The sequence below is a fragment of the Phocoena sinus genome, chromosome 20 (genome assembly GCF_008692025.1).
Source record: "Phocoena sinus isolate mPhoSin1 chromosome 20, mPhoSin1.pri, whole genome shotgun sequence".
Taxonomy (NCBI): domain Eukaryota; kingdom Metazoa; phylum Chordata; class Mammalia; order Artiodactyla; family Phocoenidae; genus Phocoena; species Phocoena sinus.
In genome coordinates this window covers 10,453,581-10,474,303 of record NC_045782.1, presented here as the reverse complement: position 1 = coordinate 10,474,303, position 20,723 = coordinate 10,453,581, and the positions used below count along the sequence as shown (strand labels likewise).

The 20,723-nt window shown below is 54.9% G+C and overlaps 1 protein-coding gene across 2 annotated transcripts in view; it reads right to left on the bottom strand.

Moving 5' to 3' along the window:
- Positions 1–336: 336 nt before the first annotated feature.
- Positions 337–20,723, bottom strand: part of WSCD1 (WSC domain containing 1) — a 40,653-nt gene continuing 20,266 nt past the window's right edge. The window contains exons 4-8 of one of the 2 annotated variants that reach the window (XM_032618098.1): positions 19,562–19,683; positions 6,501–6,660; positions 5,658–5,822; positions 2,892–3,092; positions 337–1,477 (exon numbers count right to left, since the gene is read on the bottom strand). In XM_032618098.1, the coding sequence (XP_032473989.1) occupies positions 1,125–1,477; positions 2,892–3,092; positions 5,658–5,822; positions 6,501–6,660; positions 19,562–19,683 (1,001 nt within the window). In that variant the 3' untranslated portion in view covers positions 337–1,124. The remainder of the gene's footprint in view (positions 1,478–2,891; positions 3,093–5,657; positions 5,823–6,500; positions 6,661–19,561; positions 19,684–20,723) is intronic. The other variant, XM_032618097.1, reaches the window with a different exon arrangement.

Here is a 20,723-nt window from a genome sequence, read left to right as displayed (position 1 = left end):
CCAGTGGGGGTCAGAGAGAAGCTGCAGCCTGGTTGACAGGCCACCCCCTTCCTCATGAACCCAGGGGCGACCCCGTGGAGAGCAGGGGCCCATCAAGATACGGGGGACAACCAGCCCCAGTGGCACCCAAGACTCATCCGTCCCGGTTCTGCCCATGCCCACCCCAAGCCCCCTTCCGCTGGCATTGCTGGTGTACGGGGCCCCCAGGTCTCGGGCTCCCCTGGAGGCCCAGCCCCTTCCCTGCTGTCTCCTCGCCCCCACACCCTGCTTCTGCGACATGGCCCAAGTCCCCAGCTTTATGGGGACAGTCGGAGAAAGAAGCCAGGCAAAGAGGCGTCCACTCCAGGGAGTGCTGATTTTGGACGGGGGGGTCGGGGGTGCACAGAACTTGTGGCCGGTCCTGAGGTGCGGGGTTTGTGTGGGCAGCTCCGCTCCACCTGTGGTGCCACCAGCCCACCCCCGGCGAAGGGAGAGGCAGGGCCGCAGCGCTGGCGGGGCCCGGTCATCGCACCACACACACTGTGGGATGCAGGTGCACCGTCAGGGCTGCCCGGCCCGGCGGGCACAGGCTGTGAGCCCATCTCCAGGCCGGGCTCCCAGGTCCTCAGAGCACTAAGCTCACCCGGCCCAGTATCCCCCAGTCAAAGCCCCTGAGCAGCAAGCCTGCACTGGGCTGGAAACAGGAAGCCCGGGGCCTCCGAGAGCCCAGGGTGCACGTGTGTGTCAGTGTGTGGGAGAGACGGACAGGCGGCCCCTAGGAACGTGCAGACGCCACACGCCTCCATCAACGTTCGCGTCTGCAAGTCTGGGAGCGTCCGGCACAGCCGGGGTGGTGGCGCAGGCGCGTTAGGGCGCCGTGAGCAGCGAGTGGCAGGTCTAAGCGGGTCTGGCTAGGAATGCGTGTCCCCCCGCGTCCATCCTGTGACATCGGGTCCGCCTGGCCGGGGCTCACGTCCAGTCTCCCCGTGCGGGAGGCAGGCAGCCCTGGGGGCGGGTGGGGAACCTCCCCGCAGGTGGCATCGGCACCCGAGCATCCCGGGGGGGCACCCGAGCGTTGGAGCACATGCGTAGCCCCGCGGGGGCGGCCAGCTCCCAGCGGGGTGGGCAGAGCGGCCCGGGGCCTGTCATCTGGGCACGTACTCCCGGGGCAGCCCGGCCCAGTTGTGGTCACGCAGGGCCCGGTCCACCGTCCGGATGTAGCCGTTGATCAGGTCCTTCATCGCGGGGGTGAAGGGCTCGAGGTCGTGCGGGCGCCGGCCGCGCCGCCGGAAGCTCCCCTCCTTGTTGTTCTCCACGCAGAGCAGGCGCTCCTCGCTCACGGACACGTTGAGGAAGGCCACCATCTCCCGCAGCGTGGGCACCAGGCTGCGCCGCAGCTGTTCGTAGTGCACCACCAGCAGCCGCTTGCCGTACTTGAGCCAGTCCAGCACGTGCGAGGACCACCATGACGCGTAGCTGTTGACAAAGTCCGGCCACTCTGGGCGGGAGAGAAGGGGCGCCGTGTCAGGGCCCGGGCCCGGTGGGGCTGCTGGCCTCCTGGGGGCCAGGATGCGCCATCGTCCACCACCCAGGGTGACCCACCCGATCTCCCACGGAGGAAGGCCCTCTTGGTGACCTCGTGTAGGTGGGGGGGGTTACTATCAGGCTGGGCTCCGAAGCGCTGCAAGCCCGCCTGGGAGCTGTGACCTCAGGTCCACCTTCCCCCAGCAGTTTCCTCGGAAACACACCAAGTTAAGACGAACGGGGACTGTGCGTTCCAAGAACTGGTTCTCTCTCTGGTGGACCTCGCCCTCTGGGACTGTCCTTTCGTGGCGAGAGCCCGGGGTCTCGGGCCTATGGGACACAGTGGAGTTAAAGACGACCGAGGCAGGGCCTCTCTGTCGAGATGACCCTCGGTTCACCTTGATGTTGCCCTGGCAGCTCTGCGCATCCAGTCTGGGTAATGGGGGCCGAGCAGTGTGGCGGGGGCAGCTTCTGTGCCTCCTAGTCAGGTGAAGACGCTGTGCAGGCCGGATTTCCTGTCCCAGGGCCTCCTACACAGCTACGTGAATGGGGTGCCTAACTGACGCTTCTTGTGTCTTGTGGGTACAATTGCCGGTTTAACCAGTGACGTACAAGGAGGCCACAGACGGGGCCGCTGCAATCTCTGGCAGGTGATCTGCTCCATGAGGTTTGTTTTCAGCAAATTTAGAAATTCGGTGGGTCTTTTTTTTAAGTGAGGAGAAGGGTGCAAATGTCAAGAATCACCCCAACAAAAATCACTTCCATAATTGGGCTATTAAGACACCTAAAATGCTGTGGGAAGCATCTGCTTTCTCTAACCCTCACAACGACCCTATGAGATGGGACCACCCTTGTTTTTAAGGTGAGAAAACCAAAGCTCAGAAGACAAGGTCTGCAGCTTGCCTGGGGTCACTGGGCTGGTAAGAGACCCAGGAGGGATCAGAGCTCAGCCTGCCTGCGTCCTCAAGGGGAGTCAGCAGGAGGGCAGGGATGGCTGACGGGGGCTGCTCTAGAAGGAGGGTGATAGGGAAAGGCGGGGACACCCGCCAGCCTCAGGTGATCCGGAGTCACACAGGGACGGAAGCAAAGCCTGCCCAGCCTCAGGCCCCGTGTCTCATCATGCCACCCACACTGCTGGACACAGCTGTATTTCTGATGGCTTCATTTTATATCACTCACTATCCTGACTTGTGTCTCTTTAATTCATTGCCCAAAGGCTAGACTGTTCGTGCCTTGAGGGCAGAGACTGTGACCCCTGTAGCCTGGGCTCCTGGCGCCTTGCCCAGTGCCTGGCACATAGTAGGACTTCAGTAAGCTTGTATCAGCAGACTGACCCCACGAATAAAGTTGCAACCGTTTCCCCCACCCCGCCGGCCCCTTCTGCTCACCTTTGCTCTTCCAGTTGCGGTCAGCTGCGTAGCCCAGGTGCCCGGCACATTTCCTGTTGAACTCGGCCACCAGGGACCTGTACGGGTTCCGGATCAGCAGGATGGCCGAGTCGAACATCTCAATCTCCCTCCTGCCACTCTCGTGAGTCTTCACGCAGATGGTGCGCCGGCTCCTCCAGTGGTCCTTCTCGCCCTTGAACCCTGCCCGGGAGAAAGGCATCGTGGAGCCCCCGCTGCCACGGCAGCAGACAGGTCTGAACGCTAACCTGCACCCCTGAGGGAGAGCCGACATTGGGGGCACGGCAGAGGGCACTGGGATGGCCTGTGGATGGCCGATAGGGCCTGACCCTGCCCAAGAGACAGTGAGGGCAGGAGGCATCTAAGTGGGGAAAGATGGCGTCTGCAAGAGAAAGAAGATAAGGCACCTCCCGTAGATCCCAGAAGTCAGCGGGCAGAGCCCGATCATGCCCTCTCTCTAGACACTGTAGACACATCCATTTGGGCATCTGCATGGCTGTGTCACATGAGCTTTGCAAATAACCCTGTGAGTTGACCACAGCGGCAGGCATAGCCAGATGAAGAGACTGAGGCTCAGAGTGGGTGTGTGACTGGCTCGAGATCACACAGCACCACAGCATCAGAGCCAGGGCTCTCTCCACGTGGCTCTGTGTGTCCCTGCGAGGCCTCCCCACAGAAGGGGCAGGATCCCCATCATCAGGCTGAAGGGCAGTCAGCAGCTGTGGCCCCACCCTCTGACCTTATGCCACAGTCCTACAACTGGGCTCCAGTCTTGCATCCGTGGAGACTCTACCCATCCCTACACAGAGTCACACATTTATCAACAAATATCATTGTGTGCCCATTCTGTGTTGGACTTTACACTAGGGGACAAAGGGGTAAAACTCAGACCCTGTCTTTAAGCTTACAGTCTAGTGGGGGGATAGCCCAAGTGTAATACAGAGCACAGGGGCTTATGGGAACAAAGAGTAAGGCGGACTAGTTTGGGAGTGTAGTGGGATGTCACAGAAGGCTTCCTGGAAAGATGTCCCCTGAACCTGGTCTCCTGGCCACATCTCAACGTAGCCCAAGCCATCCAGCTCTGGCGACAAGCTCCAAAACTGCCCATGAGCTTGCCTCGGGCTCTTGGAAACATAAATGAGTCCCACCCCCCACCCCCCTTCATGAATGGTTGCGAAGTATTTGTATCTACAGCAAGTCTCTGATGCCTGGAAAATGCAAGTGTCCTTTGAGTCTGTAAGTCTGGGGTCACCAGCTGAAACTCAACACATGTTTCAAATTCATCTCTGCCACGGGCCAAACAGCAAAAGTCTCTGCTTTGATTCATTCTGTCAAACAGCTGGGAAGTTCCAGGAAAGAATGAGTCAAACCATGAGCCAAGTAAACATGAGATCTGGTCTTTGACACCCTGCGGCCCAGGGTGCCTTTTGTACTGCCTTGGCCTATTTCAACAGGTACCACTTTTCCGCATAACTCAGACCATGCTCACCCGTGACGGTTTGGCATTTGGGCATTGGAGCTTCCTTGCGAATTTCACGTGTGTGCACGTGTGTGCGCGTGTGTGTGTGTGTGTGACTGCTCTGACAGTGCTCTGAGGCCAGTGGCTACATCTAACCAGTCTCGTAAGGCTCAAAGATGCATCGGGGAATCTCTAAAGCCATTCTGAGGCAGTGTCGACCCAATCCTTATTATGCCCAGCTATGGAGCCATTGGGCCACTTAGCCATTTGTAGACTGAGACAGCCAGCTGTTTGAATAAGGGAAAGGCCTTCTTTCTAGATGAATACGGTGGGGAGCTGCAGCCTGTACACATTAGGTGGTTCCCAGGGGACTAGGCCGGAGTGGGCAGGTCCATGTGCCTCATCTGGTCACTTCACCTGTAGCTGCCATAACACTCAAGACTCCCAGGGGTGATGAAACTGGGTTACATGGACACCCTTGGCTTTTTCCCAACCAGACCAAGATTGCTGTGGGTGATTCTAGAACCCGCTGCCCACCTCAGGAAGTTTGTGTTTTCTCCAGGCTGTTAGATAGTAACCTCTTTTCCTCAACCAAACTCTAAGAATCCCAGAGAAACTGTTGTTAACACGACAACAGAGAAATATATTTCAGCAAATATAGATCCCGCTTGGCTTATCTGAGGTTCTTAGTCTTAAACAGTGCACAGATTTGAGCCATTTTAAAGTTCATTTACTTGACATAATGAGGCCTCTTATTTCTACAAGAGAAATATTAGAAATCATTAAACTCTTGAAGATTTTTGGACCTCGTTTTAAAAAATCGTATTTTGATAAGCTACACTTGCCTCAAAAAAAAAAAAAAGAAAAAAGAAATGAACACATGAAGTCAGTTTCCCCTAATTATTGAGGGTTCTAAACATTAAGGAAAACTCAAGAAATGTTTACAGAGAGGGAATCTAAGCTACTAGGCTTTCCCTTTGAATCCAGAACAGATCTTGTGAATTTTCTCTCAAAGTGTGGTCCTAGGGCTGGCTGTGTCAGCACCACCTAGGAGCTTGTTAGAAATGCCAACTCCTAGGCCCCATCTCAGATCGACTAAATCACACTCTCTTGGTGGAGGGGGGGCGTGCAAACCAGGAAGCTATGTTGAATTAATAAGCCCTCAAGGTGACACGCGCGTTCAAGTTTGAGAAGCACAGCTCTAGTGCTCCAAGGAGGACCTGGGCTGGAGAAGCTGCAGCCTGGGCGCTGGGAACCGCCTTCCTCCCTGCCCTGCAGCCTGCACTAACCTTTGTTGTAGAGAGTTCCATCAAAGTAGTAGCTCCCTGTGTAGAAGCCGGTGGCGTGCTCGATGAGGTGCCGTGCCCATGTGTTCCCAGCTCCCGGGAAGCTTGACAGAGCCACGAACACTTTGGATTTGGTGGGCAGGAACCTCCGGTCCGTGCACCGGGTATCTGAAAGTCCAGAAGTCGTCTCAGGGTTACCCACCTCCACTGCGACTCCCAGACTCTCTCTCAGACTTCCCTAGATAGGAAATGCCAACCCACGACTCCCACTGGGAGATGAATGGGAAAACTGAGGCCCAAAAAGGGGAAGGGATTTGCCACCTGGACCTTGGCTGCACAGGTCCACGGCTGGCCAGAGAAAGCCCCAGTGATGACGAGGCCTCCCAGTGTAACAGTCTGGTGGGAATCAGCGTCCTGCAGACTCCCAAGGTCAGCTGGGGCAGACCTGCTTCTCACACAAGGAAGATGCTGGAGCCTGGGTACACAGCCTGGGTGACTTACTGGTCCCCGGGTCCTGGACTGGCTCAGGGAGGCCCCCATGGCCACTGGGCTACCATGTCACCCAGCTCCACCACCCTGCCACTGCTCATCCTCAAACCACCACCCCCAGAGAGACTCAGATAAAGGTCAGGCGCTCTTCAAACCGAGCCCCGCATCCTGTGTCCTGCCTCCAGGGATGGTGGAGGCCTCCTGTTCCCGTTATCCCAAGATAGGACCACCCACCAAGACACCTTCCCCGCCCCAGGACCGCACACTCGGTCCGAACCCCCAGACCAAGTGCCACAACCAGTGGTAGACACAGGAGGAGGGCCCTGCACGCCTGTGCACCCCCGGGGCAGAACTCACCCTGCACGGGCGTCTGGTAGACCTCACAGTACTCTGCTAGCCTTTGGGCCTCAGACTCCTGGCCACACAGCGAGCTGTCCACAGCATCCCGCAGGTTGAACTGGGGGGTGGGGTAAGCACAGTAGCACTCCCAGCCCCTGAGGATGGCCAAGGGGAACTCCTGCCAGGGAAGGAGAGAAAGAGAAGCATCTTGGGCGAGTGCAGGGGCCACGTCCCCACCGCTCAGGGACCAGGGTGGGCACGGGGGATGTCCTGCCAGCTGCATGGGATCTACAGGGGTGTCTGTCCATCCTTCCAGCGCTGGGCTCTGGGCCCAAACCCAGGGGAGACAAAGCTCAATGAGACAGGACATCTGCCCTCTAGCAGCTCATCCCTGGCCGGTGACGAGTCCACTGTTTTTTGTTTGTTTGTCTGTTTGGTTTTCTTTTTTATGATAATTACAGTCTTTATTTATGTAACTGGTCACATAGTCGTAGCTGGTATTTATAACTACCTTCTTCTATTACCCATTCTTTATATATGTGTGTGTGTGTGTATAAACTTTTTTTTTTTGCCACACCACACGACATGCAGAACTTCCCTGACCAGGGATCAAACCCGTGCCCCCTGCAGTGGAGTCTTAATCACTGGACCACCAGGGAAGTCCAGAAAAGTCCACTGTTAATAGCACCGGTGCTACTACAGAGGGGTGACTCCACTGGGGGGACTGGACCTGGATTTTGGAGACATCTAGGGGGTCGTCAGGAGTGCCGGGGAGGGAACAGCATTCCAGGTGGGGAAACCACATGTGTCTGGGTTAGAATGGGACAGAAAGGCCCACCCAGGGCAGCTCAGCATTCAACATCTTTAACCAACAGACTGTGAGCCCCCAGTGAGGTCTGGAATTCCCACCAACCCTCCCTGGAAAGAGACAGACCTAACCCCTGCTTCTGTAGTCCTGCTGCGGGGTGGGGTGCAGGGCCCGTGACAGATTCCCACACAGCATCTCTCCAGGACAGGAGGGGTGGGCAAGGTCAGGCCTTGACCACTCTGAGGTGATCAGGCTGATGGGGGCTTCCTTAAACCGGAGGGGCCCTGCCAGGGTTAGAAGGCCAAGCCAATTCCTGGCGGTTTTTTACATGTGTTTTCTTGGTTCCCTCTGGGGAGGAGGCTGCACCCACCGCACAGCAGCGAGAGCTGGGGCGCTGGCATTGGGAAGGCCTGAATGTGAATTCAGGTTCACAGCCTGGGTAACCTTGAACCTTTCTGAATTTCACCATTGAACAAAGGGAATAAAACCCACCTTGCACATTGGTTGTGAAAACTAGATGAGAAAGGTCCAAATTGCCCAGCACTGGGCCCAGCACACAGTAGGTGCTTTCTTCACAGAGGAGCAGGCCATCCTCGGCTTCCTTTCCCTGGTGGGCAATTCCTCCACTCACCTCTCCCAAGCATTTTACTTGAGCACCTACTATGTACCAGGCACCAGGTAGGACACTCAGCCCCATCTCCACTCTGCCTCTCTGTGCATCTTGCAAACAGGAGATGCAAGGCCCCCTGGAGCACAGAGAGAGGAGAGGAGTCAATCGGGTGAGTGCTTGGGGGCGAGGGAAGCAGTGGGCAGAGAAACCTTCTCGCTGCTAAGGGAAACGCTGAACAAACCTTTTTATTTTTTGCCCACAGCAAAAAAAAAAATCTCATAAATAAATAAATAAAGGAAAATCAATAGTGTCTTCTGAGCGTGGCTTGGCAGAGCCCAGGATCTCGGCACTCAGAAAAGACAGTGGATGGTGTCCCAGCCAGGGGAGGGCGATGCAGAGCCTGGGGCCGGGTGGTCCCTTAGGAGGTAGGAGGGGAGGCTGCCGCCAGTGGAGGCCTATTCTCCTAAGCGTAGGTGGGATGCTCTCCCAGAGGCCTCACAGCCCCCACGAAGGCCTCTCCCCATCCCCCTCCTCCTTCATCAAGGCTCAGGGGCAGCTTTGCCTCTGCCAGCCGCACATCCCTCTCTCGGGGCTGAGCTGCCATGTGGGGACAGGAGAGGATGCTTTCACTATTCTTACACTACACACCCCTACATACACACACACACACACACACACAAAATCTGCTTCCAGAGCTCAGTTCTCACTTTGGCATTAGAAATTTATGGGACCATAAGCAAATCACCTCCCCTTTTGGAACCTTAGTTTCTCCATCTGTAAAATGGACATATTGCTTGAGTTGTCCTGCCTGGAAGAGTCAGAAGATCTCATTTCTCTCCCTCTGATCCACCGTGAGGGCCAGTGAGACTATGACATTTACCCCCTTGCCTTTCCTGGACGAGGCTTGAGTTGCAAATTTCTCCCAGGACAGGGGGCTAGCGGTAGGCAGTCATTCCGGGTGTCCATGGGCTCATGTCCAGAGGCACCAGGGAGGAAGCACCCGGTAGGAGAAAAAGCACCAGGTTTACAATCCAACAGACCTGGACTCGAATCCCGGGGCCACGGCTGAATATCTGTATGACCTTGGGCCAATCACTACCTGCCCCCCAAGTCCTGGCTGTCTCATCTGTCATCTGGGGGCAATAATATTCACACCATAGAGTGCTGGGAGAGTGAAGGGAGGATGATGCATGAAAAGGACCCAGCACACAGTAAGGGCTCCCTTACTCTTAATTCTTAAGACCTTTAATTGTACTAGAGGTGGGCCCCAGACCACCCTCCTGACATGCAGAGTACCTGAGAGTTTGGTTCCTAAAATTCCTCTTTCTGGCTCCCCCTCCAAGGCCCCAAAAGCTCAGGATCAAGCAAAGCTTGGAAGTCCCTCCCCCAAGCAGCACTTGTGATCCTTAATCTTGATCAGACACATAAAGAAAAGAATCGCTAGGACTTCCCTGGTGGTTCAGTGGTTAAGAATCTGCCTGCCAATGCAGGGGACACGGGTTTGATCCCTGGTCCGGGAAGATCCCACATGCCGCGGAGCAACTAAGCCCATGCGCCACAACTACTGAGCCTGCGAGCCACAACTGCTGAAGCCTGCGCGCCTAGAGCCTGTGCACTGCAACAAGAGAAGCCACCGCAATGAGAAGCCCGTGCACCGCAACGAAGAGTAGCCCCTGCTCACTGCAACTAGAGAAAGCCTGTGCACAGCAACGAAGACCCAATGCAGCCAAAAAATACATTTAAAAAATATATTAAAAAAAAGAAAAGAATTGCTTTGAGGGCTCAGTGGCCACAATGGGGCCCTAACCCTGGAACCAGGACCCACTCAGCCACAGCTGCCGTCACTGTCAGAGCTGCGGTGATGTCCAGCACAGGCAGCTGGGGCCGCTGGGCTTGGAGTGAGGGGACAAAAGGCTGGACAAACCCCATCAGTACCTCTGGCTAGACTCCACCCACCCTGGGGCCCCCATGTCATTTCTCAACAGAAAGCGAATCTGTGTCCTGACCTCAATCAGAATGTCGTTGGCGTTCTGGAAGCAAGTTCTCCTGCTGATGTGAGTTAGTGAAAAGCCGTCACAAGAACTGCAACCTCTGGCCTCTCCCACTGCTATCCATCCTCTCCCGAAAAGCCCTCATCCTGTCTCGTCCCAGCTCAATACCTTCATCACAGCGAGCAGAGGGAACAAGCGGCCTGGGTACCACGGCGGCAGCAGAGAGCACGCAGCTGTCTGCGTCTGTGTCTCCCACACTTCTATCCACGCTGGCTGTTACGGGCTGAATTGTGTCCCCTAAAATTCATATGTTGATGTCTTAACCCCCAGCACTTCAGAATATGACTGTATTTGGAGACAGGGCCTTTAAAGGGGCAATTAAGTTAAACTGGGGCCATTAGGACGGGCCCCCATCGAATCTGACTGGTGTCGTTACGAGAAGAGATTAGGACCCAGTCACACAGAGATGGAGGAGAAGGCCATTGTCAAGCCAGAGAGACAGGCCTCAGAAGAAACCAACCGTGCCAACGCTTTGATCTTGGACTTCTAGCCTCCATAACTGAGAGAAAATAAATTTCTATTGTTTAAGCCACCCAGCAGTCTGTGGCAATTTGTTATGACAGGCCGCGCAAACTAACACTAGCTTTCTTACCAGTCCTTGGCCACTGCAGTCTCGCTCCCACCTCAGGGCCTTTGCACTTGCTGCGCCCTCTGCCTGGAACGTCCTTTCCCAGATACCCTCACGGCTTTCTTTTTTTTAATTAATTAATTTTATTTATTTATTTTTGGCTGCACTGGGTCTTCGTTGCTGCACGCGGGTTTTCTCTAGTTGCGGCGAGCGGGGCCTACTCTTCGTCGCGGCGCGTGGGCTTCTCATTGCAGTGTCTTCTCTTGTTGCGGAGCACGGGCTCTAGGCACACGGGCTCCACAGTTGTGGCTCGTGGGCTCTAGAACACAGGCTCAGCAGTTGTGGCGCACGGGCTTAGTTGCTCCGCGGCATGTGGGATCTTCCCGGACCAGGGCTCGAACCTGTGTCCCCTGCACTGGCGGGTGGATTCTTAACCACTGCGCCACCAGGGAAGCCCCCCAGATACCCTCATGGTTTTCTCCCTCACCTTCTGCAAGACCTCTTCTGTGAGGCCTTCCCTGGCCACCCGCTGCAACATCCCTCCTGCTATCACCGATACACCCAATCCCTTGCTGTGTTTTCTGCTTTTGTTTCAGTGGTATAACTTACCTGGATGGAACACTCTGACCCTGAATGTACCACCCAGTCTGTTTTGATGAATGCCTAGCAGGATACACGTCATTTCCCTCACACCAGTTTCCTCGGCCCCTTCCCAGTCATACGCCCCTCCCCCAAAGCAACCCCTCTTCTGACTTCCATCATCACAGATGAGTTTTGTCTATTCTAGAATGGCCTATACACAGAATCACTCAGCACATGTTTTTGTGAGTCTGGTTTCTTTCAGAAAAATATTTGTTAAGTCCACCCATGTTGTTTTGTCTGGCAGTGGACTGTTGCTTTTTATCGCTGAGTGTCATTCCGTGTGTGGACATAACAATTTGTGGACTCCTTCACTTGATGGATCCCTGGGCTGTTTTCAGTTTTTACCTATTACGAATAATGCTGCTGTGTACATCCTTGGGCAAGACTTGCAGTGGATGCACATCTTCATTTCCAATGGGTAAATATGTAAGGTTCCTGCTTCATTTTTCTCCACGGTGCTTGTCACCATTCAACGTACTATATATTTTACCTGGTTTACTATCTGCCTTTACCCACGAGAACATAAGCGGGACTTTTGTGTGTCTGGTGTGCTTTGACGCATTCTCAGTACCTAGAACAAAGTCTAGAACATGGTGGATGCTTAACGGATGTTGGATGGATGAACCAACGAATGAATGAATGAATGAATGAATGTCCTTTCCAGATCCCAACTCCCCCCAGAGTTGTTGGCAACAGACTTGGATATGAGCCTTCTGTTGGTCACTTGTGCCATGAGTAAAGAGAAGAAAGCCTGCTCCATCTAAGCAAACCCTCCCTGACAACAGGAACCCCAGGGGACTCCGCCATCCTGAGATTCCTGTTCAGACAAGAACATTTCACCAACACAGTTTAAAAAAAAAAAAAAAAGTCTGCTCAGGGCAGGCTGGGTCTGTCTCCCTCCCCGGAGGTAACGGCTGATGTCGATACCTCACAATCCTGTATCCCAGGGCTGGGGGGCCAGGCTGCCCCCACCAGTGACCCGAACCTTTTTGCTTCCTTGAGTGGATTAAACTGTCAAGTTCCCGGGTGTTTGCAGAGCAACGGGAGAGCTGCGGACAGTAATGTGGTTTTATTTACAACATGACCTCTTCAGCAACATCATTGGATTCTGAAAACACAGAACAATTTTCAGCCCCTTGGGGGTTTCTAAGACATGATTTCCTTAAAAATTAAATATTGATGAATCTTATCTCTCTGCCAACCTTGCTGCTCCCCGGCACCTCCACGTCAAGCTGCAAGGAGAGAGAGAGAGAGAGAACAAAAGCAAGAGCGAAAGCACAGAGAGAGAGAAGAGGAGACAATGAACCAAGACGAGGCAGAACAGGAACACAGGTGTGATACTGCTTCGAACAGATGAGGAGTTCCGAGGGCAGGATGGGTGCACACCCTGATCCCAGTACTTTCTCTACAGCCTGAGCCTGGGTGTCCAGGATGGGGGCTCAGGCGGGGACTGGGTCTGCAGTATGTCTGGGCATTCAGCCTGGAGCCGGGTCACGATACAGCCAGGGCTGGGCTCTCCGGGCGGCGGGGATCCACACACCAAGGCTTGGCCATGGCCAAGGGGTCAAGGATCGGACATTGCAACAGGCAAGGAGCGAGGCCTCAAGAAGTACCCCCACTGGGGTCTCCTCTTCTCTATCCTCGCTCCTCCTTGGGCACCTTTCTCAGGATCTCCAGGATTACACAGAATCACCAAAACTTCCGAGATGAGAACTTCTGGTTTCAGAAGGCGAAGCTGAGGCTTGGAGGCCGGCGGCAAGCAGCCCACGACCTTAGACCATCAGGGTGTGTGGGAGCAGAAGCCAGCCTTCCGGACTCCCAGTCCGGGGCTTTGCCACACACTACACTCAGCCCCTGGGAGGCAAAAACATGAATGCGGTGGGTTTGTGACGAAATTCAGGAACCAGCATGGAGGTTGCCTCTGACCAGTCTCTTGCCTCCAGAAGCAGAACTGGGGAACATTCAAGACACGGAAAGGAGAGGAGAGGCCCACGAAGGGGGATGTGCGGATGAGGATGAAAGGACCGACGCTTGCTTTCCGGCGAATGTCAGTTTGAATGCAAACCCGTCCGCTGATCCTGTAACTGAGAGCATGTTTCCCTCTTATCTGACTGCAGGTGCGGGGCTGTGTGGTTTGGACGGGCAGCTACGGGAGGTGGACCCAGACTGAGGCCTGTCGTCAGGAATCCCGGGCTTTGAATCTCATTTGTGTGACTGTCGACAAGCTACCGGGCAGCTGTGAGCCTTGGTTTTATCATCTGTAAAAGGGGCATAGCTTAATGATTAAGGGCTCTGGTGTGAGTTTAAATTTAGACGGCTTGAGTCTTGATTTCTCCAGCTGTAAGGGGGATTTTAGGATGCAATGAAATACTCTCATCTCTTGGTATCTGCAGGGGATGGGTTCCAGGACCTGGCACAGATACCCAAATCCGTGGATCCTCAAGGCTGTGGTTCCGTGTTCGTGGATTCAACCAATGGCTGATGATGTATACTGTGGTACGAATTTATTGAAAAAAAACCCACACATAAGTGGACAAGTGCAGTTCAAGCTATACTATTACGGGGCCTTTCAGAGAGCAGACCCTCAGCAAGTTGGCTGGTCCGAGTCCGGAGGAGGCCAAAGGCATGGGGTGGGGGCATTAGGCCATCTCTCTGTATTCACTCTTCTCCGCAGGAAGAGCTAACTCACCAGCCCTCTTCCACATGTCCAGCCTCAAAGGTGCTGCTTCAGGATAACTTTGACCTAAATGTCAGAGTGTCTCCAGGGGCCCCTAGGGGATGTCCCCTTGGGCGATGGCTCTCCGCAAACTGGAGCCCCAGACAGCAGACAGAGGTAGTAATTCGCAAACCTCAGACCCACGCAGGATGGACTGCATCTATCGGGATGCAAGGGGACGTGGCCAGAGCCGCCGCCCAGCAGAGAACAGGCCTGCTCCACATTAATGCGCACAGGCAGCTGGGTTAGTGCCTCCTTTAAACGGACAAAGGAAAAACCTCAGAGGAAATGTCGACGGGAAAACATCCAGGTGATAACTATTCCGTATGAAGAACGTATACACCCCAAAGAGGCCAAAAGAGGGCAGGCAGAAAGGCTAACACCTCTCTCCCTGCGATGCCTTTCTCGGTAGGACCACTAGCAGTTGCTGGGAGAGCAAGCCTTGGATCACAAGGTGTGATAGCCGAAGTTTCACACGTTAGTAATCTATTTGCAGATGGTACCAGATTTCACCCATCAGTCCCGCCGCAGGAACGGCACACCCCCACGAATGGCCTATCTACTCGAACAGCAATACGGGGCTTCAAAATTAACGACCCCGCATCCGAATGGGCAGCAGTGCAAACATCTAAGATCATTTTCACCTTCTGTTCCAGCGAAGGAGGTGATAACACCTAGAGGCCAGCAGGTTTTCTTCCATCACCAGCACGATCGCAGAAAATCAGACAAGATCATTTTACTGTGTTTCAAAACACATTACACAGGTCAAGTCGCCCTTGCTGGCAGACAGCCAGATCATTAAGATGCTGACGTGGCCCCAAATGTTCTTTCCCTGTCAAGCTACACTCTGGGAGCTCCCCAAATCCGTTGTAACGAACTAGCAAAAAAACAGTAGAGATTTTTACCGGGAGCCGCAAATAAATCTCTGATGGTACTCGAAATCGGGGCACGGCACAAAGAAGGCTCCCCGTCTTTTCCTGCTTGCGTGCCCCACCTCCGGCCCCTCTGCCCAGCCAGCCCTAATTAAGCCTGTTGTCCCCACCCTCAGGTTTAGCTCCGCCCCATTTAACAGTCTGCTGTGAGCCTTTTCCATCATAAAAGTCATTGAAAACATTTTCAATGGCTGTATTATAGTCCACTGTATGGCCGTGGCATAATGCAACCATTCCCACATCGTGGGACATCCGAGCTTGTCTTGCAGCCAAATTAGGATGAGATGAAGCTGCCACTGGGACGTCTCTGCAGCCTCGGTGCCACCCGCCTTTCCGGAGAGGAAGCGCTTGGCACGTCGGTCAGGAAAGTACAGCCAGAAATCTCCAAATTCACCTCTCTCATTCACCCTCAACGTCCAGGAGAGGAGAGGGAAGACCCTTCCTGCAAACAGATCCCTGGCCTCTGCAGGCCTGGGTCAGTTGAACTTCCACCTGTTCCTGTATCCACCAGACCTCAACGCTGGAGGCGGAATTTGCTTCTCCATCCTCCCTAAATAGCTGTAAAAGAATCGACCACCCGGATTCAGATGCGTGGGGAACGTGCACCGGGCCTGGTATGGCTGAGCCAACACATGCCAGGTGGCCCTCTGGGACAGTGGGTCCCCTGGAGGGGACCCCTAGTTATGTCTGGAGACAGATTGGGTTGTCACAGCTGAGTGGGGAGTACTATTGGTATGTGGCGGGTAGAGGCCGGGGATGCTGCTAAATAGCCTACAATGTACAGACAGATCCCCAGACAATTATCCAAGTCGAAATGTCAACAGCTGCCCTAGAGTGAGGTCAGGGTCCCATCCTAGCTCCCACTGGGAACCTGAGAGCTGACAGGGATCATCGGAAGGCCTGAGTATAAGTCATACCAACAAGCACAGAGCAGAAGGAGGGAGAAGCGAGGAACGGACATTCTGGGAACCAGCGGCTCACCAGCATGACATCTGGGGCAGCATCCTTGCCCTACCTGGGATTCCTAATTCCAGAGCCAGGTCACAGGTGGACTTCAGTCACAGTCTTGCCAAGGCATCTCTGGGGGTGGCCCTGAGGACTGCTGTCTCCCAAAGGGATCCACAGAGAACACCCCTCACCCCAGAGCATCCTACCCACAGCTATGAAGCCCCACACCAGTCACACCGCCCCCTCCCTGCCATACCATCAGTAGCTCCCTCCTACCCGCCGAAAAACATCTGGGCTTGGAGGCGGGCATTGCAGTCTGTCCCCGTCCTACCTTTCACATGACACCACGGAGCCCTGCACCCTGGGCGGGCCGGCTGCCTTCCCACTACCTCACCCCTGCCCAGCCACTGCCTAGTTTTATGATGCACTCCTCACGCCCCTCCCCTGCCCGCTGACGCCGCCCCACATCCTCCAGCTCTAACCCTTCCAAAAAGCTGCAGCCCTCCTACTGAAGCCTCCCTCCAAGCCTCCTTCATCCCCATCAGGCACTGACCTTCCTCTGCTGTACGTCAGAATCACCCAGTTCCTGTCTTAGCCCTTCTTCAGGGGTGAGCTCTATCTCCTGGGGCAGCTGGCGTCCCCCCCATAAGTGTCAGTGTATGTGTTTGGCCCCTGTCCCACAGGTATGTCCCGCCAAGAACTGCTTTCAACTTGAAAGCTGGAAATGGTGACTCTGATCCTCACAGCTGCAACATTCCGTGGATGGAAACAATGGGATTCAAGGAAACAGCCACTGTCCCTGCCCCATCTGACAATACAGGGGAGGCCAGGATATGCGCCAAGCTGTCAGCACAGATTCTGACGCCTGTAGGGCAAAGGCCATTTCTGAGGACCCTGGACGCCCTTTCATCCTTGTTCTGACCTCAACAATTCGCAGCATCGCTGCCCAGAGTCAAGCAAGTAACCAGACCTTGAAACGCATCTCGAGGGGAGACATACAAAATGCAAAGGTGCAAAACGGCATAAGCTGTCAACAACCCTCGGGTATCTTTTGGCACACGTTGCAATGTGAGATTGCAGTGACCTGGATTTCTGTCAGTAAATATGAAGAATGGCTGGAAATGGGAGTTGAAGAGTTTAAAATCTTCAAGTTCTGTGTCTGTAACCACAAGGCAGAATTCTCTGGGCCCCTGTGGGCTGCCCCAGGGGAGGCATCCCCAGAATACCGGGCCGTCTACCCGGGATGCTGCTTTGAAGTCATCCTCTCCAAAAGAAGAGGCACAAGGATGCCTTGCTTCCCTCTCATGCAGAGCTGGTGGGGCGTAAAATTAACACAACCTTTGCCGAGGGCAGCATGGCAAAGTTTACCCACAGGACAAGGACAGGCAGCCTTTGACCTGGCACCTCCTAAGAATTTCATCTGGCAGGTCCACCACCGACACAAAACAACCCACCTACAAGGATAGTCATCAGAGCCTTGTTTGTAAAAGCAAAAGACTGGAAACAACCTAAATGCTTAATAGCGGGGCGTTGGTGAGATAAGTTATAGGACATCCATGTAATTGAATAAAAGAGTGGGAAAGCACTTTCTGTGCCAACGTGGAGCAATCTCTAAGAGAGAGGAGGGGATCGCGGGGCAGAGCACTGTGTGTGGCTCGTTACCATCTGTGGGGTTTGTAAAGGCATCGTGACTCTGTAAAGGAACAACCACTTGAATATTCATAGAATCTCTCCGAGAGTGGCTGGCCGAGGTCAGGTCCGTCAGCTGCGTCCAAGGAAGGACATTGGGTGGACGACACACAGGGGTGAGAGGAAGACTTTCCCCTCGACCCCCTTTGGTGTCTTTTTACTGTGTTCCACGTGAGCATGTTATCTATTGAAAATAATTTAAAACATCAAAGAGGCAGCGCCGTGATGCTGCCCGCTCCCTTTCGTCTTGTTTCTTTTCCTGTCTCCTATCTCCTCCGGCTAACTCGCCTGTCCCCTTCCCCCGCCGATGTCACACCGAGAGGCGGCAGCAGCGTGAAAAGCACGGGGCATGGTGTCGAGAGTGGGATGTAAAGCCCCGTCGCTCTGTGCCTGCGTGTGACAGCTCTCACTCCTGCAAACCCTGCACTGGCTCCGCAGCAAGCAGGGGTCAGACTATCCCCGCTCACGGAGCACTGAGAGCCGTGAGCCGACCACCAGTGGGAAGGCTGCAACCCAGCGCCCGGCACACAGGAAGACGCCTCTGTGTCTGCTGACCGGGAGGCTCGCCTTCAGCAGGCCCAGATCAGCTGAGTTCCTCTGATTCCAGTGCGTGGCTCTCCAGGGAGCCGCTCTGAACTGCAGGTGTGAAGGAAGCCCAGAGAGGGCGGCTTGCTTCCCTGCTGGGCGAGCAGGTGTCCCTGCCATCTCTACTGGCTCTGATCCCACCAGGGGGAGAGGGGCGGAAGGGGTTCCCAGGCCAGATGTCTGTGAATCAACAAACAGTCTTTTCGGCTCCCAGAATTGTGTCTCATGAGCCCTGATGCCTAAGACATCCTTGGCAGTGGCTTTGGAAATGCCGGAGATGTCAGAGAGCCACTTCAAAGGCCGCGATTGTGCGAGAGGGAAGCGAGTAGGAAAAAGACTTTGTCTCCTCCCACCTCCAAGGGAAGCATCTCAATAGGGCTGAGAGCACGGCAGCTCCCTGTGGGTCGGGGCCCCATGGAGGGAGTGCTTCTTTGTGTCCAACTACATGTGCTTTGGCTGAGGCCCACGCCCTATACCCTTCTAACAATCAGCAGGCTACAGAGCTAGGCAGAGCTCAAATCCTGGATCTCCCCCTTCCTGGCCGTGTGACCTCGGGCAGGATGCCCGAGCTCTCTGTTTCCTCACCTGCAAAATGCAGTTTATCAGAGCACCTATGGTTGTCAAGAGGATTAAATGGGTTAACCCATGTAAAGTTGGAACAGAACCTGGAATAAATGATCAATACCTGTTAGCTTCTGTTGATAAATACCATCATTGTTGCCAAGGCCCTCCTCTCTCCTAGCCCTACTCTGTTACACTGCCACGTATCACAGTCCCATCAAGGCTACCGAACCCCAGCACATCGGAGCAGCCCCAAATCCAAGCCCACTGCCACCTGGGGCTATTTCCAGGGCCAGCATCCAGCCCAATCTGGAGACCACGGGTCTCCAGCCCCCGCTCTCAAAGATCTTTGGGCGGCCCGCCGGTCCCGCCAGCCTCGCTTCACACCCCGTCCCAGGTCCTGCTTTGTGCAAGCCCCACGTGGCCTTGATCAACATTTGCCACCCTGGAGCTGGCATGCAATGCAGGGACAGTAGGCTCTGGTGCCCAGCCCAGCCCCTGCACAGAGTCACACTCCAGTCCTCAGCCCAGGCTGAACCAAAGGCACATGAGTGACTACAGCCCCCGAAAGTCAGATTCATGGCCCAACGCCGTCAGCGCAAATAACAGAAAATCTGCACTCCCCAAGTCCCAAGCCAGCATCTTCCTGTTTCCAAACCAAGTCAACTGAACATCTGACACTCGTGCCAAGAGCTCACATCGGGAAAGGCACGATTCTTTCAGCTTTACAACCTTCTCTGACAATTCCCCACCCAGCCCCGGATCACCTCGTTAGCGGGCTTCCTGCTGGCATCCTCGGCGACTCTGCTGTGTCATCGCCCACCGCCCTCCCACACCTCCCTCCTCAGCTCCCACCCAGGCTCCGCGGACAGACAGCCGCAGCCCCGCACGGGCACCTGCCCCTCCCTGAGACCACCGCTCAGGCTGGATGGTTAAAGGACGGGGCTGTGAGATCATAATTGCTCTTACTTTCTGGGAACAAAATCCCGAACACGTCTCCACGGTCACGTTGGCCTGTACCAGGGAGTCGGGGAAGGCGTGGGTGACGTTCTCCAGCAGTCGGAAGCAGCCCCGGTACGTGACGGTCCTTCCTGTGGGGAAGGAAATGGGGTTCCGGTGAGAAATGGTGCCCACCGTTCTTGGTGCCTGTCACAGAGGAAAACGGTGGCTTCAGAGGCCGAAACAGGTGGAAATACACTCAGGAAAGGCAGATTTCCAATCTGAGAGGGCAAACTGCCCGTGGAGGCTGTGGTCAAGCCAAGCCCCTGAGAGAAACCAGGCACCAGAACCTTCGTTAGCCTTGGTCGCCGGGGTCTCCGACAAGGGACCATTTGGCTGAAGCTTCTGAACTCATGTCTTGCTTCTCCTGCCAGCCCTCGGGGGACAGTGTGCGTCCTCTCCTCCTCCTTCCCTCTCTCCCTTCCTTCCTTCCTTCCTTCCTTCCACAAATCGGGATTGTGCATCCATTCTGTGCTAGATTCTGCACTAGGTGACCCAAGAGATTGATACTCTGGAAAACTCTGTCCTACCCACGCACGCGCGAAAAGAAAAGTCGATTTGGAAACCTGAAATCCTGCCACACTCCCTCTTGCTGTGCCGTCGAGTCACACCACTACTTTGCTTTCTCTGATCTTGAACTCCCGCCAAATTCTAGGAATACTCCTCAAGCCCGTGGTACACAGGCTGCCAAGTTGTTCTACAGACCTTCTGGTGGAGAAGTTCAGCTCCCTAGTTGGCTTCCTTGGTGTGGGGAACAAACCTTCTGGAATGTTCCGGCACCAACTGTTCCTATTTCCTCCAGACTCCTCAGAGTTTCTCTGGATAGCGTCCTGATTCTCATCCCATGCTCCTTTTAACTCAACATCTCCCGGGGCTCAGCATCTCTCCCGGTTCTCTCCGCCTGCCACACCTCTTGGAGAGAGTAGAAACCCTCTAGCCAGCCGGCACCATGGCGGGAGGCTCTCTCCACGCAAAACGACAAAGCAGGACCAAACTCTGGGTCTGGAAGCCCATCCTATCGACCATGGCACCAGTGGTCTGGGCGTCAGGGCACGGACCTATCAGGGCACAGATGAAGGAAAGCAGCTTGGTGCTGGGAAAAGAGTCCAGGCGGAGCGTCCTAACGACGGCC